The sequence below is a fragment of the Mytilus edulis genome, chromosome 14 (assembly GCF_963676685.1).
Source record: "Mytilus edulis chromosome 14, xbMytEdul2.2, whole genome shotgun sequence".
Classification (NCBI taxonomy): Eukaryota; Metazoa; Mollusca; class Bivalvia; order Mytilida; family Mytilidae; genus Mytilus; species Mytilus edulis.
Genome location: NC_092357.1, coordinates 67,223,198 through 67,242,795, shown reverse-complemented (window position 1 = coordinate 67,242,795; position 19,598 = coordinate 67,223,198). Strand labels below are relative to the sequence as shown.

General features: G+C 34.6%; 1 protein-coding gene across 1 annotated transcript in view; it reads right to left on the bottom strand.

The window, feature by feature from the left end:
* Positions 1–1,245: 1,245 nt before the first annotated feature.
* The window catches only part of LOC139503799 (uncharacterized), a 32,642-nt gene continuing 14,289 nt past the window's right edge, over positions 1,246–19,598 (bottom strand). The window contains exons 8-20 of the mRNA XM_071293726.1: positions 16,537–16,599; positions 15,209–15,478; positions 14,847–14,906; positions 14,238–14,462; positions 12,664–12,696; positions 11,136–11,327; positions 9,836–10,033; positions 9,262–9,426; positions 6,117–8,786; positions 4,108–4,460; positions 3,097–3,199; positions 2,327–2,403; positions 1,246–1,524 (exon numbers count right to left, since the gene is read on the bottom strand). Of these exons, the coding sequence (XP_071149827.1) occupies positions 1,474–1,524; positions 2,327–2,403; positions 3,097–3,199; positions 4,108–4,460; positions 6,117–8,786; positions 9,262–9,426; positions 9,836–10,033; positions 11,136–11,327; positions 12,664–12,696; positions 14,238–14,462; positions 14,847–14,906; positions 15,209–15,478; positions 16,537–16,599 (4,460 nt within the window). The 3' untranslated portion in view covers positions 1,246–1,473. The remainder of the gene's footprint in view (positions 1,525–2,326; positions 2,404–3,096; positions 3,200–4,107; positions 4,461–6,116; positions 8,787–9,261; positions 9,427–9,835; positions 10,034–11,135; positions 11,328–12,663; positions 12,697–14,237; positions 14,463–14,846; positions 14,907–15,208; positions 15,479–16,536; positions 16,600–19,598) is intronic.

Sequence of the window (19,598 nt, the reverse complement as noted above, 5' to 3'; positions counted from 1 at the left end):
ATAGTTCATGTGTTTCCCTTGGTTTTAGTTTGTAACCCGGATTTGATTTGTTTCAATCGATTTATGAGATTTGAACAGGGTATACTACTGTTGCCTTATATATATTTGGAATAGAATATGATATTAGCATACTTCTCCCTTTTTTGGCTTCAGACTGTGATGGACAAGTTTTTTTTCATTTGAACACCAAATACAATACATGGAGTCTGATATTATATACGACGATCGGTATTGTTGTAAATGTACTCATCATAGAAACTCATCATACATACATACATGTACCAGGTTATGTTCATTAAGACATTTGGTTGTCTTTTTTTATTCTAATTTCCAAGTTTATTAGTATTGCTTTATATACAGCAATTAACGATTACCAACGATAAGAATGACGGGCTCCTGACTTGGGGCAGGCTAATTCAGAATGTTGCAGTTCAAAATTCTTTTGTCCGAAAAAAATAACAATGGAGCAATCAAATGTAATAAGTTGAATAAACAAGACAAAATATTAAATCGACCAAAATAAAATCAAAAACACTATACAGATAACAAATATTTGGGCTTAACATCTCATGAAAAACCAGGTCAAACTCCATAGTTCCTGTTCTCAATGTACTACCCGTCATGAACCAACGCGACGGGTGTCACATGTGGAGCAGGATCTGCTTACCGTTCCGGAGCACCTGAGATCACCCCTTGTTTTTTATGGGGTTCGTGTTGCTTATTCTTTTGTTTTCTATGTTGTGTGGGTGATATTGTTGTCTGTTTGTCTTTTTCATTTTTGGCCATGTCGTTGTCAATTTATTTTCGATTTATGAGTTTGACTGTCCCTTTGGTATCTTTCGTCCCTCGTTTACTAACTAGTCGTAAAACAACACTGATTAACTGCCTTGCAACAATCGAACATAAGCGAACAGTATTGTTGTTGCGACAGGTGGACCATATATATATATTGCGAGCTATGATAACCTTCGTCCATCTATCGAAGGGATGACACCAATCGACCATTTGAAACCACTGATGTAATAGTGGCATTGACAGCAGTACCTGCTATCGAAAACGCAATCTTTTTAGATTATTCATGCGGGCCGGTCGTATTGGGAAACACACTTTATTCACGGGTATCCGTTTGGGTCAAGGTTATATGATCTGATTTTAACATTAGTCGATTTTTTTTATTAAAAAGGTCAAGTCGGGTCTTTTTTTATTGATGAGGGTGACATTTTTAAATATCTTTTTTTTGACGGATAAAAGTATGAAAACAAATTTATTATGTATAAAATTATAAACAACCAAGTGACTTTAAATGGATTTGCAAAGTCTGTTGTAAACACTAAGTGGAATCTCCTTCCATATACTGCAGTATTGTTTTATATCATTTTCCCGCTTATGACCTGATGACAAACCGGATAACTCTTTTACAATGAAGTTAAATAAACTATCTCGAGTGCATGATGGGAACTGAAGCAACAATGTTCAAGGTAATTCTTTCTTTAATGCCAGTGGGACACAGTTGTAAAGCAAAATCTACAAAAGAAAAAATAATATATTTATAACAATTATGTGCTGTATGGGGAGCAGTTATTAATTTAGAACCAGAGAGTACACATTTAGTCGATGCCACCCTTATTGATCTGGCTCAACATTGGAATAACTTGAATCATCGAGTTGATAAAATCAAGTCTAACAGAAAAGACACCATAGCAAGTTCATTATCATATTTTTCTCAGATCGGAGTGTATCAGTATTTTAGGCGTCTTGGTCTCACGAATTAAATCGTCGCTGTTCATGTGCGTAATTGATTTATAAATGTTGTCTTTTCCACACAATGGTTGACATTCATATTTTTTAAAAGAAAATTAGCTTACATTTAAAAATTTATATAGAAATAAAAGATGTTGTTTAACTGCAAATGCGACAACTATCCACTAGGAACCAAGGACGAGGATATAAGCCATCATAAGATAATGCAAAATGCCCAACACTTGTACTTATAGATAGAAAACTTGGCAACATGTTGACTATAAAGGAGAAGGATTTACACGGATTTACTTATTTATATTTTGCCTTGACAACACATGTATTTATACTGATTTACAAAACACATGTTAATACGGTGTCCTGAGAACACAAGTATTATACTGATTTTCAAAACACATGTTAATACGGTGTCCTGAGAACTCAAGTATTATACTGATTCACAGAATACTTGTTAATAAAGCGTCATAACACCACAATGATTTATACTTGGTTATTGTCAAACAACAAGGGAAAATTTAAGTAACTTTTACACCATTAGTGAGATCAATTTGACAATAATTTCACTTACATCATCAAGTTGACCTGCAAATCTTGGATATTTATCACATGCTCCAAATGTGAGTCCTTTCCTCTGTACAATATTTCCTACAAAAGTTTAAAACAACTAGCTATAGCGTCTTGTTAGTACAAATGTTACTCTGATAGTTTCATTTAGGTAACCAATGAAGATATCACTTGGCCGACACTCCTGCTATCTTTAGTACTGTGAAAGTAATTTTATTCGTGTGGTACTAATTTATATGTTTTTTTGCAGATGGCTACATCCACGGATTTAAGTGTCTAACAATATATAATTGAAATTCAGCCTTTAAACAGTCATGCATATTCATTATGTCCTATTTTTTTGTTTTAATGTCTTATCAAGGTGTGACATGTTGTTTAATTAACGTGTTTTCAATTATTGTTTATTGTCATAAACAATAATATAAACGGTTCAATTTTTTCTGTACCAGATTAGCATCTCAACATCAATGTCTCTGCAGTAATGCTTGATGACAAAATATTTGAAACATATTTAAAAGATGAAGTAATGTTTGACATTGTATTATGACATCACTTAATTTGTGTGACGTTGACACATGTTAATGTTATATAATAACCTTTAATGGCTACATTGTTTTAGTATGTTTCTTGCTAGTTTGTATTGTTTGTTTTATTACCTGTTAACGGTGTTTTCTAATGTTATTTTTCCTTGCCAGTCCTGAAGAGTTCCATGAAGATGTTTGCCGTAAATTTCTTTTTTTTCCCTTACTAAATTTGTATTGTTTGTTTTATTACCTGTTAACGGAGTTTTCTTATGTTTTTTTCCTTGCCAGTTCTGAACAGTTCCATGAAGATTTTTACCGTCATATACCATAGTAACTTCATTCCATCCTTGTATCTAAAAGTAGCAACACATCGATATAAGAACATGTGGTATGAGTGTCAACCAGACAACTCTCCCTCCAAGTCACCATTTGTAAAAGAAAAAAAACTATAAGTCAAAGTAAGGTCTTAAGGTGGTACCTAACACTTTAACTAAAATTAATTTGGCTCGTTTAATTTTCTTAAAAGTTTGACAAAGTATTTACTTTGACCCTTTGACAAAAATATAAAAATTTCAAAAAATTTGAACCAACCGTTTAATCAGAAAAATTACACTGGTTATATAGCAGTTTGACAAACACTTATTTTAATCATTAAAAGCTTATTATTCCCTTATGAACACAACGTCATTAAAACGTTCTGCTGATTTTACAGAGTTATCTCCCTGTAGTGTTAGGTAACACCTTAAACCACGGAGCTTTTGCTCACACCGAACAGTAAGCTGTAAAGGGTCTCAAAACATTACTTCTGTAAAACCATTCAAAAGGGAAAACCAACGGTTTAATCTTGATAAAAAAAACACTTATGAACCACATCAACAATTGACAACTACTGAACATTTCGTAAAGATGAGGCATGTTATTGTATTTTAGATTGTGCGCTAAAAATACACTTGTGGTTTAAAATGAATTCCCTTCATGATATATGCTGTCACAAATAAAGAGCAGTTTTATAGCTAATTTCCTAAAGCATGTTGAGCAAGACTTTAGTTAGTTTGATAGCTTTATTTGTATATTGAACAATTGTAATTGGGATAAATGTCCAATCAAATCATAACATGGTATACGGGTTTGATTATGCCTATATATATATTGTTTCAAGATAACAGAAACTGGTTACTTGTTTTTAAAAGAAGATGCTTTACCTGCAGATGTGTATGGTTTCGCTCTGCTTAAGACTTCGGATAACTACCCTAATACTCACCAATGGAATTTCCAGTTCGGCTGGTATGTTTTGTGTCAACAAACTCATTTTGACATTTTGTTCATTTGCTGTGATAGAAATGGATGGTTTAACATTATTCCCACAATTGCCTACTAAGGCTACATGTGCCATTTTGTCGACAATTGCTCGTTTCTGTCGGTGAGCTGATCTACGTTTCCTTGAAAATCCGCCATCCATATCCCAGTCTCCTCCTAAACCCCAGAAAAAGTCTGATCCACCAGAGCTACTGCCAGAACTAGTACCATAGGAACCGGAACCTGTTCCACCACTGAGGCTATTCAAGATGGCGTCTAGGGATTCTGCTGTGGTTCCTCCAGTCATTCCAGCTCCAGCTAAGTACAATAAGCAAATTAACAATAGTCTTTTTTATATAACCGACTTTTCACTCCGGAGTTTACATTTTTCGACAGGTTACATTCTCTCTGGTAGGACATTCTGGTACTCTGTCAACCAAGACCAACGTAAAGAAGTATTTTCAAGGTTTTAATCGGTACTTTTTTTAAGGAAATAAAAATAATCGGAAACAATAAACTTTCCCAATAGTGCAGAGATTTTATGTTTACCAGGATGTCCAACCACAGAATGAGATTAGGTAACCTGTCGAAAAAAAGATATTAGAAACTTGCTTGGAAAATACGTGGTCATCAGTGTTAACATATTGTTGATACGCATGACTAAGTAAGTGTTCCATTTCATTTCAGTATGTAACTTATAAACTTTGTGTTCCATTTCAAGGTTCACGTTTTACTTAAAATATCCGAAAGAGTGAAAGGGGCGGCTGCTCCTATCAGTGATTCTTTGTTCAGTCCTTTTTTATTGGACTATTTTAATTTGGATTAAGATTCAACCAAGCACGAAAAGGTTGACACAATATAGTACAAAAAATATTCCAACAAAGCATTTAACTTAAAACTATCAATTGAACCTCGGGACCGCCAGTTCTTTTTGTGACTATAATTAAGTAGAAAGTTCCTAATACAATGACAGTGATAATCACCACCGTGTATCATCAGTACACCGGATATAGGTACTAAGCAAGCGGGCATGATCGATTTTGACCTTACACGGTAACGAAAATCTTTGTTTTGCTTGATCAATATTCAATGTACATTTCTCAACATTTGAAATTCTTGTTCCCAAATAATGTTTGCATCGATTTTTTTCCTATTCATAAAACAAATTTGATATTCTAATAAGAACAATTAACTTGTACAAGCGCAAACAGTTGTGAATGTCAACACCAACTTTCAATTTCGATAATTAACATGTTTTATCTGAAAGAAACCTAATACAGGGCAAAAGTAATAGTCACCAATCATAAACCTACCTGTGATTACTCATTCCTTGAAACATTTTGGGTAATAAACGAGTATAAAAATAATGTTTTTGTGTACGGTGTACAACAACATAACTTATATGCACCGTACATAAGGATTTGTGTGGTCAGCTAAACACCGTACACAACACTTTTTTAGGGATAAAATATCGAAAAATAACATATGTATGAAAGATTTCAATGCCAATTATTGAAACAGCTATACTTATTACACACACACATTGACCTTCTATCAGAAAAAGAGTTGCAATGAATATAGAATTGTATCGGATGAGACGAGGGCCAACTTCTTTGACAAGTATTTGCACATGCTTTTACAATGTTTTAGTAATCCCTCTTGTTTTGGGAAAATAATGAGACATCTCTAACCATCAATCTACGACCAAATCATTTCTTAAAATAGCAATTATGTTAAGATTGAAGAACACATTGATATTATGTGAGCAAAACAAAGATTTTCGTTACCGTGTAAGATCAAAATCGCTCACGCCCGCTTGGTTAGTACCAATATCCGCTGTACGATGATACACGGTGATCACATATATGTTAATCAACTCTCACCATGACTGTATATGAATAAATAAGAGGTACAATTTCAAGACCGCGACAAAAGCGCGCAATATGCAAAACTAGCTTTTAAAAACAAACTTACCTGTTGAGCTCCATGACGCTGTTATATCATTGCCATGTAAGAAAGTTATCCAATCATTTCGGATCATCTCGTCCATCATCAATATCGTCATTTCATTAAACAGGTGCATGTATTCATCAGCAGAAATGGCACCAGGAATAACATTCAATGTCCACCAAAGACTATCAGCCCATTGACCGTAACCCAGATTTCTATCGAAAACAAACTGGATCCAAAGATTAGCCAGAACATCGAGTGGTACAGACATTCCACTGCTTAGATAGTGCCAAATCCAGTTACCTGACGAACTGGAGGTACTTCCTACATCTAGTATCATTCGGAACCAGTTTATCCAAACATTACCCGCATTGTTTTGCTGTAGGTAATTAAACCAATGATCACGAATAGTAGTATTTTGAAGAACCGAAACGACTTCATTTGACCAGTCAATATATCTATCTGTAAGTCCTCCTCCGAGTGTCCAAATTAATTTTTGATTCCAGTTCTGTCCGCCTTGTCCTCCTTGCCCATTAAGATTTAATGCTCCTATAAATCTCTTCCACAAGCTCATTACCAAGTTAAGACCAGATTGGTCTACTTCAAATGAACCTCTCGAATCACCAGATATAACCATGAACCAATTTATCCATTCGTTCCCAACATTCTTTGCGTTGAGGAAGTTAAGCCATCTGCCTCTCATTTCCTTGTTTCCCAATACGGATATGATTTCATATATCCATTCCATGTACTCACCGGGGCCGCCATTATTACCACTTCCGAGTGTCCATGTTAACATACCATTCCATTCTGGTCCTAGTTTGGATTGTGTAACAAAATCTCTCCATAAACCAATGATTTGATTCTTATTTGTTTGTCCACCACCTCCACTTCCTCCAACACCTATACCACCTGTTGAGTTACCTATACCGGCATATTCTTTGTTACGATAAAGGTACCAGTATACCCAGTTTTCATTGAAAGGTCCTCCTTGATCAGAGAAAAGTATCCTTAGGAACCATGATTTATCTATACCGTTGTCTTGAAGATATTTCAGCCAAGCAGTATCTACGTTATCATCAGCCATCAGAACGTTCTTCATCTCTTTCAATAGTAGTTTAACATTTATATTTTTAGATCCAGGTTTATCGGTGTTTGTGAAGATTAAAAGATCTTTCCATTGTGGTCCTTCCAGTTTACTTTGGGTTACAAATGTCCTCCACAAGTCAGCGAGCTTTTTAATATCAACAGAAGTCTGACCTGTTCCCGTTTGTGAGCCATCAGTCCCAGGACCAGTTCCAGAACCATCTTTTCCCTGACCAAATATGATTTTCCAGAATAATTCTCCCCTTGGGCCTGGTTTCCATAATTGGGCTTCTGTTTTACCTGGACCTCCGTGCGCATAATGACCTTGAATAAAGTGTATCCACTTATTCTTGAGATTATCATCTCCAAGTACAGTATTTATTTCTTTGAAAAGATCGTCCTCAGTAGCATCCGGTCCACCAAATGTCCAAGTTAATTTTTGTTTCATTGATTCCGGAAGTTGTGCTTCTTGAATGAATTTTCGCCAGAGATCAGCAACAATTCCCACCGACATTCCCCTATCAATACCAGGAATTGGCGCCATGCCTCTTCCAATACCAAATGTTTTCTCCCACCACGATGTCGTTGGGTTCTTACCCTCGAAGTCGAGACGCACATTTTTTCCGCGAAGGAAGTCATGCCATGCTTGTAAAATAGTATTGTTTCTTCCAAGAACATTTTTCATTTCATTTATAAATTCTACATCTACACGGCCTCCTTCTCCTATAATATCTGTCCCTAAAGTGATTCGAAGCAAGTTTTGCCAATCGCGCGTGTCCATACCCATCGCCCGAGCAAACGTCCTCCATAAATCAGCAATTATTGCAATAGATGACATACTTCCAGTTCCAATTTTATCAGCAGGTTTATACCACGTGATTTTACCAGTTTTCCATTGGTTTTCAGGTAAACTAAGTGATTCTAAGAAACGATTCCAATTCTTCATTGTGATATCAATATATTGTTTAGGAGTATTTTGTAGAATCCATGTTCTCATTTCCGGTCTAGATAACATTGTTTTCAAGGTCATTCGCATATCATAAGGTGATTTTTGTTTTTCTAGTGCAATAACAATCTTCTGTAAGATATCTGCTCCATTACCATTCATCAATAATCTTAATAACTGCATTCCACTGGAAGTGTTTGGTACAAATCCTAACTGATACAGTAATGTCTTAAAATCGATTGAATTAGCTACCTTCCACATATTTTGTTTCATTTCCGGTTCTGTCCTCGAACTGACAAGTGTACGGAAAAGCTTAACCAAATTTCGGATGTCCCAGCCGCCACCAACAGTGATGTTTCTTGTCCATCCAGATTCAATGTCGTACTTCCAGTGTACGTCGCCACCTTTTCCCATATCGACAATGACACCACCGTAGTCAAAACGGTCCGTCCATCTGTCTAATTTAAACTTGAAACGAAGAACTAATTTGTTGTTAACATTAATGTTTCTATTTTTCCACAAATTCATTTCACCGTTTCCGGTAAAGTGTGCTGTTCCGTATCTTGTTCGCTGAACATTACGGTATGAGATCGGTACCGATCCACCTGATTTATCTTTCATATCAACATCAAAATTGAAATGAGCCTTTGCTCTGCATTTATCTGTAATAAAAAGACAAAACAGTTTTATGTTACTCAATTATATGACACCACTACCAATGTCTGCTTTCTATGTCGAATACATTTTATAAATGCATATCGGTTTCATAACAGTTTTGTTTGCAATAATAAAACTTAAAAAAGAACAAACAAATTTATGTGAAAGGATCATAGACATCAAACACGTGCATTGTGTGGCAATTCTATTGATAGTCAAAGTGCTATTAATATATTCTTTTGAATGAAAAGCAGCACAACTCAAAATTTAATGAACACGTAGTTCCCGTTGATAACATTACAAACAAAAGTCGCTCCAACACATGAAGAGTACAGAGGTAAATATTGGAAGAGTTTTTTAATATAAAAACACAATATTTAGCAACCGCAATTGTTTTCTGACACCTCAGGTTTACAAAAATACATACACATTGATTTAAGGACATATGTAACTAAACACTGGGAATAATCTCTTACTTACCTCCAGGAAGTATCGGAATAATGCCGTTGGTGCCCTTCACGACACAATCACAATAACTTGTGGAATAGACTGTTCCAGGTGGACATGGCCTTACTACCTTCCCATAGAATGGAACCTTCTCAATAAAGTAACGTTGATCCCAGTGTTCTTCCTTGCTGCAGTCAGCTAAAAATAGATTAGTCATATGACAGGATGTAAGAGGTGCTTTGTTCAGGAAAACTTCGAATGCAATTATTTGGTCAACTGATTGAGTGTGTTAACGCCTCATTGACATGCATGACCTAAAATAAGACGGAGAATCCCATTACATGATATCCGTGCATGTGTTTGGTAGGTTCTGGAGTATAGTAGCTTACAAAGTTTATTTGATGGGTTTTTATTGGTTTTTTTTTTATTATTTTATTGTTTTCATATCTTCAATGATCCATTCAAGGAGAAATAAACATTAGTTTCGATGGTTCAAGAATAGTTTAACCTAAAAAAAACAAGGTCACAAGTATTGCCAACAATCGTGTAAGGGTGTTCTAGTAACGAATAAGAGAAATAGATCAACTAAAATCATATAGATACTTACGAGTAAGAATAATACCGCCATCTGGTGGACAAGGTTCTTTACAAGCCTTCCCTCTCATGCATCCCATGCCTTCTACATAATAACTCCCTTCGGGACAACATGATCCAACACTATGTCCGTTTACACACAACCAGTAAGCTCTACAACCTTTGTTCTTCATACCATAGGTAAACCCGTCAGGTGAATGACGACATACGTCTGCAAAGTGGATATTATTTCAGTGTACAATAACTCTTTCTATTTCAGTTTAATATAACTATCCCTGATGGGTTTGTTTGTTATAATAAAAACTAATAAAGGCAACAGTAGTATACCGCTGCTCGAAACTCATAAATCGATAAAAAAAAAAACAAATCCGGGATACAAACTAAACCTGAGGGAAACGCATAAGTCAGGCCATGAAAAATAATATGTGTTTTCGCTTACTATACCTTCTCCTAAAATAACTGTCTACTCAAAATCCTGTTTCTGTTCTGTCACGTGATTTTCCCTATCTCAAACTACATATTCCCGTTATCCATGGATATGTCTTCAAGAAATGAGTTCATAAAAAAAACCCAAAAAATCAACTCCTGGTATATAATATAATTCAAGATGATGCAATTACTTGAATGTTCATTTCTCTCCTGGACAAATGTCCTACGAGTTCCACTGATGAGTCTTGTGACGTCTAACTACGCATGTGACATAGTGAATGGTGAGTTCTTTGGTGAAGCATTTTTTTAGCTTCTATTTTTGAGTCCTGGTGTTTTCAGTTTATATCCGAGAAAGGAGTTCGTATGTCTATTTGGTATTTTTCGACTCCCTTTTAACGCTCTTTGTTTCTTAATACTACATTATTTTGTGTCAGTATTCGTGAGAGCTCTTTTAAAATTGTATTACTTCAATATTACAATGCCTTGTGTCTAAACATTCTTTTTTATATTAAGAGGTTCAAACAACGTAAAACTGCTGGTGGACGTTTCGTCCCCGAGGGTATCACCAGCCAAGTAGTTAGTACTTCGGTGTTGACATGAATATCAATTATATGGTCATTTTTATAAATTTCTGTTACAAAACTTTGAATTTTTCGAAAAACTAAGGATTTTCTTATCCCAGGCATAGATTACCTTAGCCACGTATTTGGCACAACGTTTTGGAATTTTGGGTCCTCAATGCTCTTCAACTTTTTACTAATTTGGCTTTATAACTATTTAGATCTGAGCGTCACTGATGAGTTTTATGTAGACGAAGCGCGCGTCTGACGTAATAAATTATAATCCTGGTACCTTTGATAGCTATTCTCATTTCCTATACATACCTGCTGGGCACTGTACACTAAGTGATGGTTGACAAGCCATTGCAACTCTGTCCCAGAACTGACCAAATGGACAGGATTTAATAGCTCCCATTACCCTGTTATTGTCTCGCCAGCACTGTACATACTTTGTACAATCTCCTGGGTAAGGGTTAAATCCTGTTCCCTTGTCTATCAAGCAACCAGAACACAATTCTGAAAAAAAATATACGAGTTTTACAACTTTTATCTCAACGCACTGTATGCAACCTGTTTCAACCGAACATCTTCAGGACTTCAGATTTTGTTCGGTTTTGGCCGATGTTCGGTTCTATCAGGTTCACAACGCACATTATTTGATATGACGGTGCTTACGAACATTTTTGGTTAAGACAGGTTTTCGGTTTATACAGGGTTCGGTTTAGTCAGGTTTCACTGTATAAACAATTATGTCGTTTGGAATTACAGCAAAAAGAAAATCAAGAAGACACGTTTGAAATTAAATTGTATTGCCATTTTATACAAACCGTTTGGTTCAAAATATCAAGCTTTCGTTACAAAACATCATATCTATAATACTAAAATTACGAGGTCCAATTTGTCAGCCGTCATCACGTAAAAACGACGAATCACAGAATTCAACTTTATATATAACTAATATAGTACAAAGGTGTAGATTAAAAATTACACCACTCCAGACCCTTTTGTTTTCCACGTAATTAATATTGCCAATAATTAAGAAGTTCCGGGTCGAGTCCGCTACCGATACCAATAGTATATTCACCTGTTACCTATTACCTTATCTGTAAGTTCCGCATCTGACAGGCGCACCACCAAACGTTGTATTCAGGACTAATATGCTATATACACGGGTCATAACCACAGTGTTGACACTACTAAATTGTCAAATTGTTACCTATTGTAGTATTTTAATCAGTAAGACTTTCTAAGATAACAATACGAATACTAAAATCTGGACTAAAAATAAGGCGTATAGGTACAGTTTTCAATTTGTTAGTAGGCATGACGTAAAACAGCAAAGCAAAGAATTCAACTTTATTTATAACTTATATATAGGACAATGCTGTTGATTAAAAAATACTCCATTCCAGGACCTTTTGTTTTCAAAATAATTAATATTACCAATAACTGATAAGTTCCAGTTCAACGGGTTCAAACAGAAAGACTTGAAAGCAGAGAAAAACTGTATCTTATAATCGACATGACTTTATCAGATGACAATACTAATACTAAAATAAGGCTTGCGCATAGTTGTATACTTTAATTCAGTCACGGACCCGTGATATCACGGGTGTGTTCTAGTAGTACTTACCCGTTGCGTTGAATAGGTAATTCCCCGTTTCAGAATCTTATGTATTCTGTGTAATATTTTCAAAATCATACATTAAAACGTTGTGATTGGTTTAAAACGTACTCAACAATGGAAATCCAACCAATGACATAAAGTTATTTTCATTTTGGTGTGTGAACAATGAAATTACCCATAGTCCTCTAGATTCTGAAAAGGCGAATTGAAAACACAATAACTTACCTGTAAACGAATCACCTGGAGGTTTCATGATTACTGAAAATAGAAAGATCAATACATTTAGTTATTGGTTGACACTTAGGGTGCATTCTAACACAAACGATGCAAACGGCAAAGCGCGCACATGTTTTGATAATTTCTTTCTAACATACGTCTACATAAACATGTTTTGATAATTTCTTTCTAACATAAGTTTACATAAACTTTGGCAAACTATGCACTCGCAAAAAATGCGTCTACAGTTTGTCGTTCATCGTTTGTTAGAAAAAAGGCTACATTTGTTTCTAAGTTACTTCACCTTGATTAAACGATGTATTTGTTTTTACGTTTGTAAAAAGTCTGTTAACAAACAAAATGTGCATGCATTATTGAAAGTCAAACAGGGTCAGGAAACACTGATTAAACGATGTTTGTTTCTACTTTTGTAGCGTTTAGAAAACAACAACAAACACAACGTTTACAAAATTTTGGTTAGAAAGAAATGCACTCTTAAAAACTTTACTTTACACATTTTTGACCGCTTGTAGTAATGCAACTTACGCCCTATTAACATCTACATGTATATAAATGCTTCTCAGATCACAAACTTAGAACCAGTTTCTGGTTTAGACGAGAGCCTAAGAGTCTAAAGTGTTCACCTATACATTGATCGATTTTTAAACATGCCCTTGTTTACTGCCCTTTAAACAATTTTCAAGTTAACCTCCTATTAAAGGAATCACAATGCATAAATGGATGTATATTTCAGCAAATTGTTTGGTATTACACTTAATCAAACAACACAAATTGTTTGATTCATAATTTAAAATAGTAAATCTATAACTATTTAGATGATGGACGTAGGTCAACGGAAATCTCTCAATCGTTTTTGTCAATCATTTTCATAAATGTTATCAAAGCTTCAACGAAACACAGATAACTTTGGTCTGTATCATAAGCACGCTCAATAAGCATTGATCTAACCGATTGTTAAAAACGCGTTACTGATGTAAAGAACTATACAAATTCTTTAGCCCAGGTCCACCCCTATGTAAATGACTGTTATAAATACGTTTTTAATGTAATAAAAACTGTAATTCTCCCTGCGTCTGGCACAAATACAAAATTTCAATCCTGATATCTATGATGAACTTATTTAGCCCAGGTCTACCCCTCTTAAGTGGTCCCTTAAGGAAGTTCGCTGCTCAGTTTCATAAAAAAAATAACTTTCCATAAAACTAGTATATATTGATAGGGGATTAATTGAGGAATCAAAAAAGCGCCCAAAAAATACAGTGTGCAATGCGCTTGTTTTCGTGATATAAGCCATTGGAATTTTGGCGGGAAAATGTTCTCTCTTGACTTTTCATAGCTTTACCATTGACCAGTTGAAGTTCTCAAAAACTATTAAAAATAAATAATATTTCATAAGGCTTTTACAAATGGCTAATAATTATACATGTAAAAGATTTATAAAAAGAAAAATGGGGGTCCATGGGCAAAATTTTTTGAGGCATTCAAATGAATAAAACCAGAGGATTTCGAAAATCTGACAAGAATTCCAAAACATGACAAGCAAACATCCTTAAATGACATACTTTCACAAATCTGCTGTCTAATTTGAGGCATGATCATCTCTAAGCTGTTAAAGTTGTCAGTTCTGTGGATAAATCTCTCAGAAGATGATAGCCCTTGTAGTTCACGAGGATTTATATTGTTACCAATACCAACAGTTAAAAGAGTGATTCCTTCTTTCTTGGCTTGCTCTGCCTCACGTTTTGTAGCCGCAGTATCAGTTGATGTTTGATCAGTAATGACAATTCCTGAAATCAAAGATAAAAAAGAGAATAAAATATAGGACAAGCAATGATCATTTTTCAAGTGCTTGATTTTGTAGATAGAAGCAACAGCCGCAGGCTCTGTCCGCTCTCGTGTAGACTAACGAGACCATCGTTGCAACTTGATAATAAGACACCAGATCTCGTGTAGACTAACGAGACCCTCGTTGCAACTTGATAATAAGACACAAGATATCGTGTAGACTAACGAGACCACCGTTGCAACTTGATAATAAGACACAAGATTTCGTGTAGACTAACGAGACAATCGTTGCAACTTGATAATAAGACACAAGATCTCGTGTAGACTAACGAGACAATCGTTGCAACTTGATAATAAGACACAATAAAGAAAAAAAGTGTACTTACCAATTCTTGGTGCTTTCGTACGTGCTTGTGTCTTGTAAATTTCTCTTAGTTTCTTCATACCTGCAATTAAAAATAAATAAAAATTATTTAATTTCACGTTACAAAACATTTCAAATGAAAACTGAAAATGATTATATGACAATGAAATATTATTATATGTATGGACTATAAATTACTGTCAAACATTGATAATTTGTTCGATCTTTAGCAGGTAGTGAATTCCCCATAATCATTTTCGGTTGAAATTATTATTGTATTGCATTTTTTCCAATAAAATTATTTTATAAGAAATCAAACTAAATTTACTCCTCGATCTCTGTCTTTTTTTCTGATTTGTACTTTATCAACTACAATAAACATACCTATAGCTGTGTTAACTCCCTTTCCTGGATGTATCAAAGAGTTGGCCATATTTGTCAGGTCAAAGGTTGACTTGTATGGTTCTAGACCAATCGTATCGCCATATGTGTTACTATATACAACGTATCCAACGTGATGCTGTGTTTTACCGACATTCAAATTCCTTATCAAGCTAACTATGAAGTCTTTATTTTTGTTCCAGTTGTACTCATTGATATTTTCTGAGCCGTGAGTTAGAAGCATGATTTCTGCAGGAATATCACAACCAGGAACTAAAAAAGAAAAATGTAACAATGGCTATAAAAGTATTTCAAAGATTTCGAGAGGTAGAAATTGTATTTTGACATGTTCGCATGCCTGTTAACTACCAAAACAGCATGGCTCAAATAAGCAAAAACTGTGATATTGTCATTCCGCACATGGTAATATTTTAGTAACAGTAAGCGTTAATTGCAGTATACTTTCTTCACCGTTGAAGATTGAGATTCTTGTTAAATTATAATTTTTAAGGTCAACTTTGTAAATATTCACTCAATTAAGATTTCCCATTTTGATATTAACAAAATGCAAAAGGTATAAAAAGACGACTGTTTGCTGATCGTTCGCTTTTTACTAAGACTTAGATAAGGTATAAGATACAAAATATAGAATTTGAATTAAATGCTTAATTTGGATAAAAAAAAAACACACACACACAAAAAAAAACAACACAAAACTTAGGTGTTTAAAGTAATAAGTATATACGATAATCAACAAATCGGGAGATGAACACAAACTGAACGATCATATTTTCCAATAATAATTTATGAAAAGCTAACTAAGTTTGACTTTATCCATGCAGTGGTTTCCTGTTCCAATTCTTACCAAAGACATGTTTAAACTTGTGTGTCTAATTGCTACATAATAAAGATTGATTGATTGATTGTTTGAAAGATTGTTTGAAAGATTGTTTATGTTAAAGTACTTCCGGTCTTTTTAGTTAAATGGTGGCCTTTAGGGAGTATTTATTTGGTGGAGGAAGACGAAGAGCCACCATCGGCAGCAAAACTTAAATCATACAATTAAGTTTTGAATCGAACGCACCTGCAATTAGCACATATTGAGATATAGACAGTTTACATTAACTGTGCAATATGTTATAGAGTGAAACCTGTTTAAACCGAACCTCTTCTGGACTTAAGATTTTGTTCGGTTTTATCAGGTTCATAACGCATACAATTTGATATGACGGTGCTTTTAAGAACAGGTTTTGGTTTAGACAGGTGTTCGGTTTATGCAGGATTCGGTTTAGTCAGGTTTCACTGTATTGTATACATTTGACTGTACATACTTGGTGGCAGCAGTGGATCTGGTTGTGGTGTTGTGCTTATTACTGGAGGTGTTGTTGTAATGACTGAAATATAAATAGGTATACTTTAGTGCATAATTATTTTATATTCATAAAATGCATATTATCAATTCACATTTATTGCATAAAAACACATTTCAAATTAACGCATAATTATCCAAATATGCACATGTGTAGACAAATGACTAGAAATGTGAAGCATAATAAACTTGTAAATGCTATTCTTCAAACATAGTACATTTTAGAGCACTGTTTGAAGCGCAAATGAATTTAACTAAAATATTCAAAAAATGAAAATCAACGAGACAACCGAAATAAAAAGAGAGCTATATCGTTCAAAGAAATAGCGCAATCGGCAATCCTCGGTAGAATCCGCTACTCTCAGGCCTTCTATCCGTTAGGCTACGGAATCGGCCGAGTTGAGACGAATGTGAAATAGTGGATACGCGACACAAGAGTTTGAAGATTCCAGGGAGCAATCAAGAACCATACATCGAAGAATTAAAAACAATAGAATAACAAAGGAAAAAAGACGACCCCCCCCCCCCCCCCAAAAAAAAGTCCACAAAACACCATACACACAGACTTAAGATTAATACACACATCACACCAAAATAAACCTGAGGAAGTGCTTATATTTTCTCAGTGTACTATCCTTTTTCGTTGATGTCATCAAATAAATACGAAGTCATTACTTTTGGAAAAAATACTCTATTTAAAATTGCACTTCAATGTCAATTTAATATCAAACAATTGATCATGCCATACCCTGTGAAGCACTGAAACACAGAGTGCGATGGTCCTTATTTACATCAGTAATATAAAACAAAGTATGTACCCTTTCGCGCATCATTTTAAAGTCACTATTTTTTTTCTTTTTGGAAACGACAAACAATTCTATTTAAGATGATATAATATTGTTATTATGCGTATTTAACAAGTTAAATAGATGTTGTAAAATATTGCTTTAGACTCATATTCAAAACAGTGTAGCTGTGGCCATTGATTGACAACCTTAAATTATCCCATTGACTGGGGCAGATTAGGTGAACGTGTGTCTGTAACGACAACTGTTCACTACTTACTTATTATAGAATTTAAACTGTGGGGTCACCAAAGGTTCTTAACGCCTTTAATATTAAAATAGTTCATAACTTTATGTTTTGATTTATATTATTGATATAAATCAAAACATCGTGTTATTCCTGATTAGTTTTTCTAATTTCTTTATTTAGGTGTTGAGAACCTTTTGTGACCCCACAGTTTAACTGCCTTTAACAAGTACATAGTGAGCAGCGGTTGTTACAGACAAACGTTCACATAATCTGCCCCAGTCAATGGGATAATTTAAGGTTGTCAATCAATGGCCACAGCTACACTGTTTTCAATTTGAATATGATTCTAAAACAGAGATCCTTTAACGGCATCTTCATCGATGAAGGGATACGTGCCCCATTTCCCTGCAAGTCAGTCCTTTGGTGTGCGGATGTTTGAAACACATTTTAAGTTTTCGGAAAGGACGTTAAACATAGATGGTATTGTTACTTTACATGCGCGAAAACACCCGTTCAGCACCACTGTTTAGAGTAGTCACATTTGTAGCCGTTGTGGAATATTACTTCTCCAGTGGCGGATCCAGGGAGTGGGTTGGGGGATGGGGTTCCGGGGGTTGGAACCCCCATTTTCATTGGACATCCCCCCTTTGTCCTGGGTTGGGACTCCCCTTTAAAATGGGTGGATCCGCCCCTGTTTACCCATAGATACCATCCAACCCTTTATATATTTCTTCTGATAGTCAAATCCGTCTCTTTTTTTTTTTTTTTTTATCCCAAACCTACCTCTTTTGTATTTTATTTTCGTGTTATGTTTTTTTTAATCTAAAGCTTCAACAAATAATAATTTTGTACAAAAAATAGCAGTCGTTGCAAAGAAAAACTCAGCTTAAAAGCAACATAAACAGTCGGTTGTTTAATACGATATTTTGAAAATATAACCCACAAATAGTTTAGAGTTGGAAACTCAAAGATACGTCTTTTCCCCCCTCTTTTTTAATTTGATTAGTTTTAGACCAGTTGAAAATTGTCTTCACCATATTAATGTCAAAATTTTACGAACAAGATCGACATTTTGTTCAAATACAAATATTGGCCACGAAAACCTTTAATTTTCGTTGGATGGATACCGGCATTTCAGAAGAAACAGAAAGATAAGGTTTCTGTTTTCCTGAAAAAATTGCATATTAAATCCGAGATTGATCGAATAAAGAGGTTGTATTTTTAATGATTATAATATTTTGAAAAATACACTGAAATCAATATTTTGAAAAATATATGCGTGAGCGGCCCATAATTCGTTTTTAATGAATTAACCAGCAGGCAAAAAACTCTAAGGCATTTAGCTCAGATGAGAGAAATCTTTTTCTAATCAAATAATATGTCAATTAATGTTGTGAGAAAAATCAAAAGATCCAGAAATAAATTAAAAGTAGTCTAAAAGAAACTAATAAACATTTCACTTTTTTTACAAAGACAAATAACTATACTTCATCACAGGTACATATTATAGGAAAATCATCTCAAAGGCATTTGTTAACTAATTATTCAATATGACAAACATATTTCTTACTTTGAAACTTTTCACCTTTTTGCAACGTTAATCACCGATGCCCGTAGAGAAATTAACTGCGGGATAATGATTTACTGCGGACTTGTGGTCAGGTGACAGAACCATCATTTATATGGGCGTATGACGATACACAATACTTGTAATAATATTAATCTGTCTAAAAGGCGTAAATACATGTAAGCATCATGTCATAGTACATGTATCAGGACAGAAATTAATAATATTAGCAGGTGTTGTCTGGGAACACGTAGAAATAAAAAATGTATTGTGCATCATACATTTTATCGGAGAAATATGTCCAAATATGGAGATAAAACAGGTGCACTATTTTGTCAAAGATGAAAACGTGTGTATTATAAATGATATCAACGATCAATTCCAGCTACCACCTAACATATAAAAAAAACATAAGGGAACGA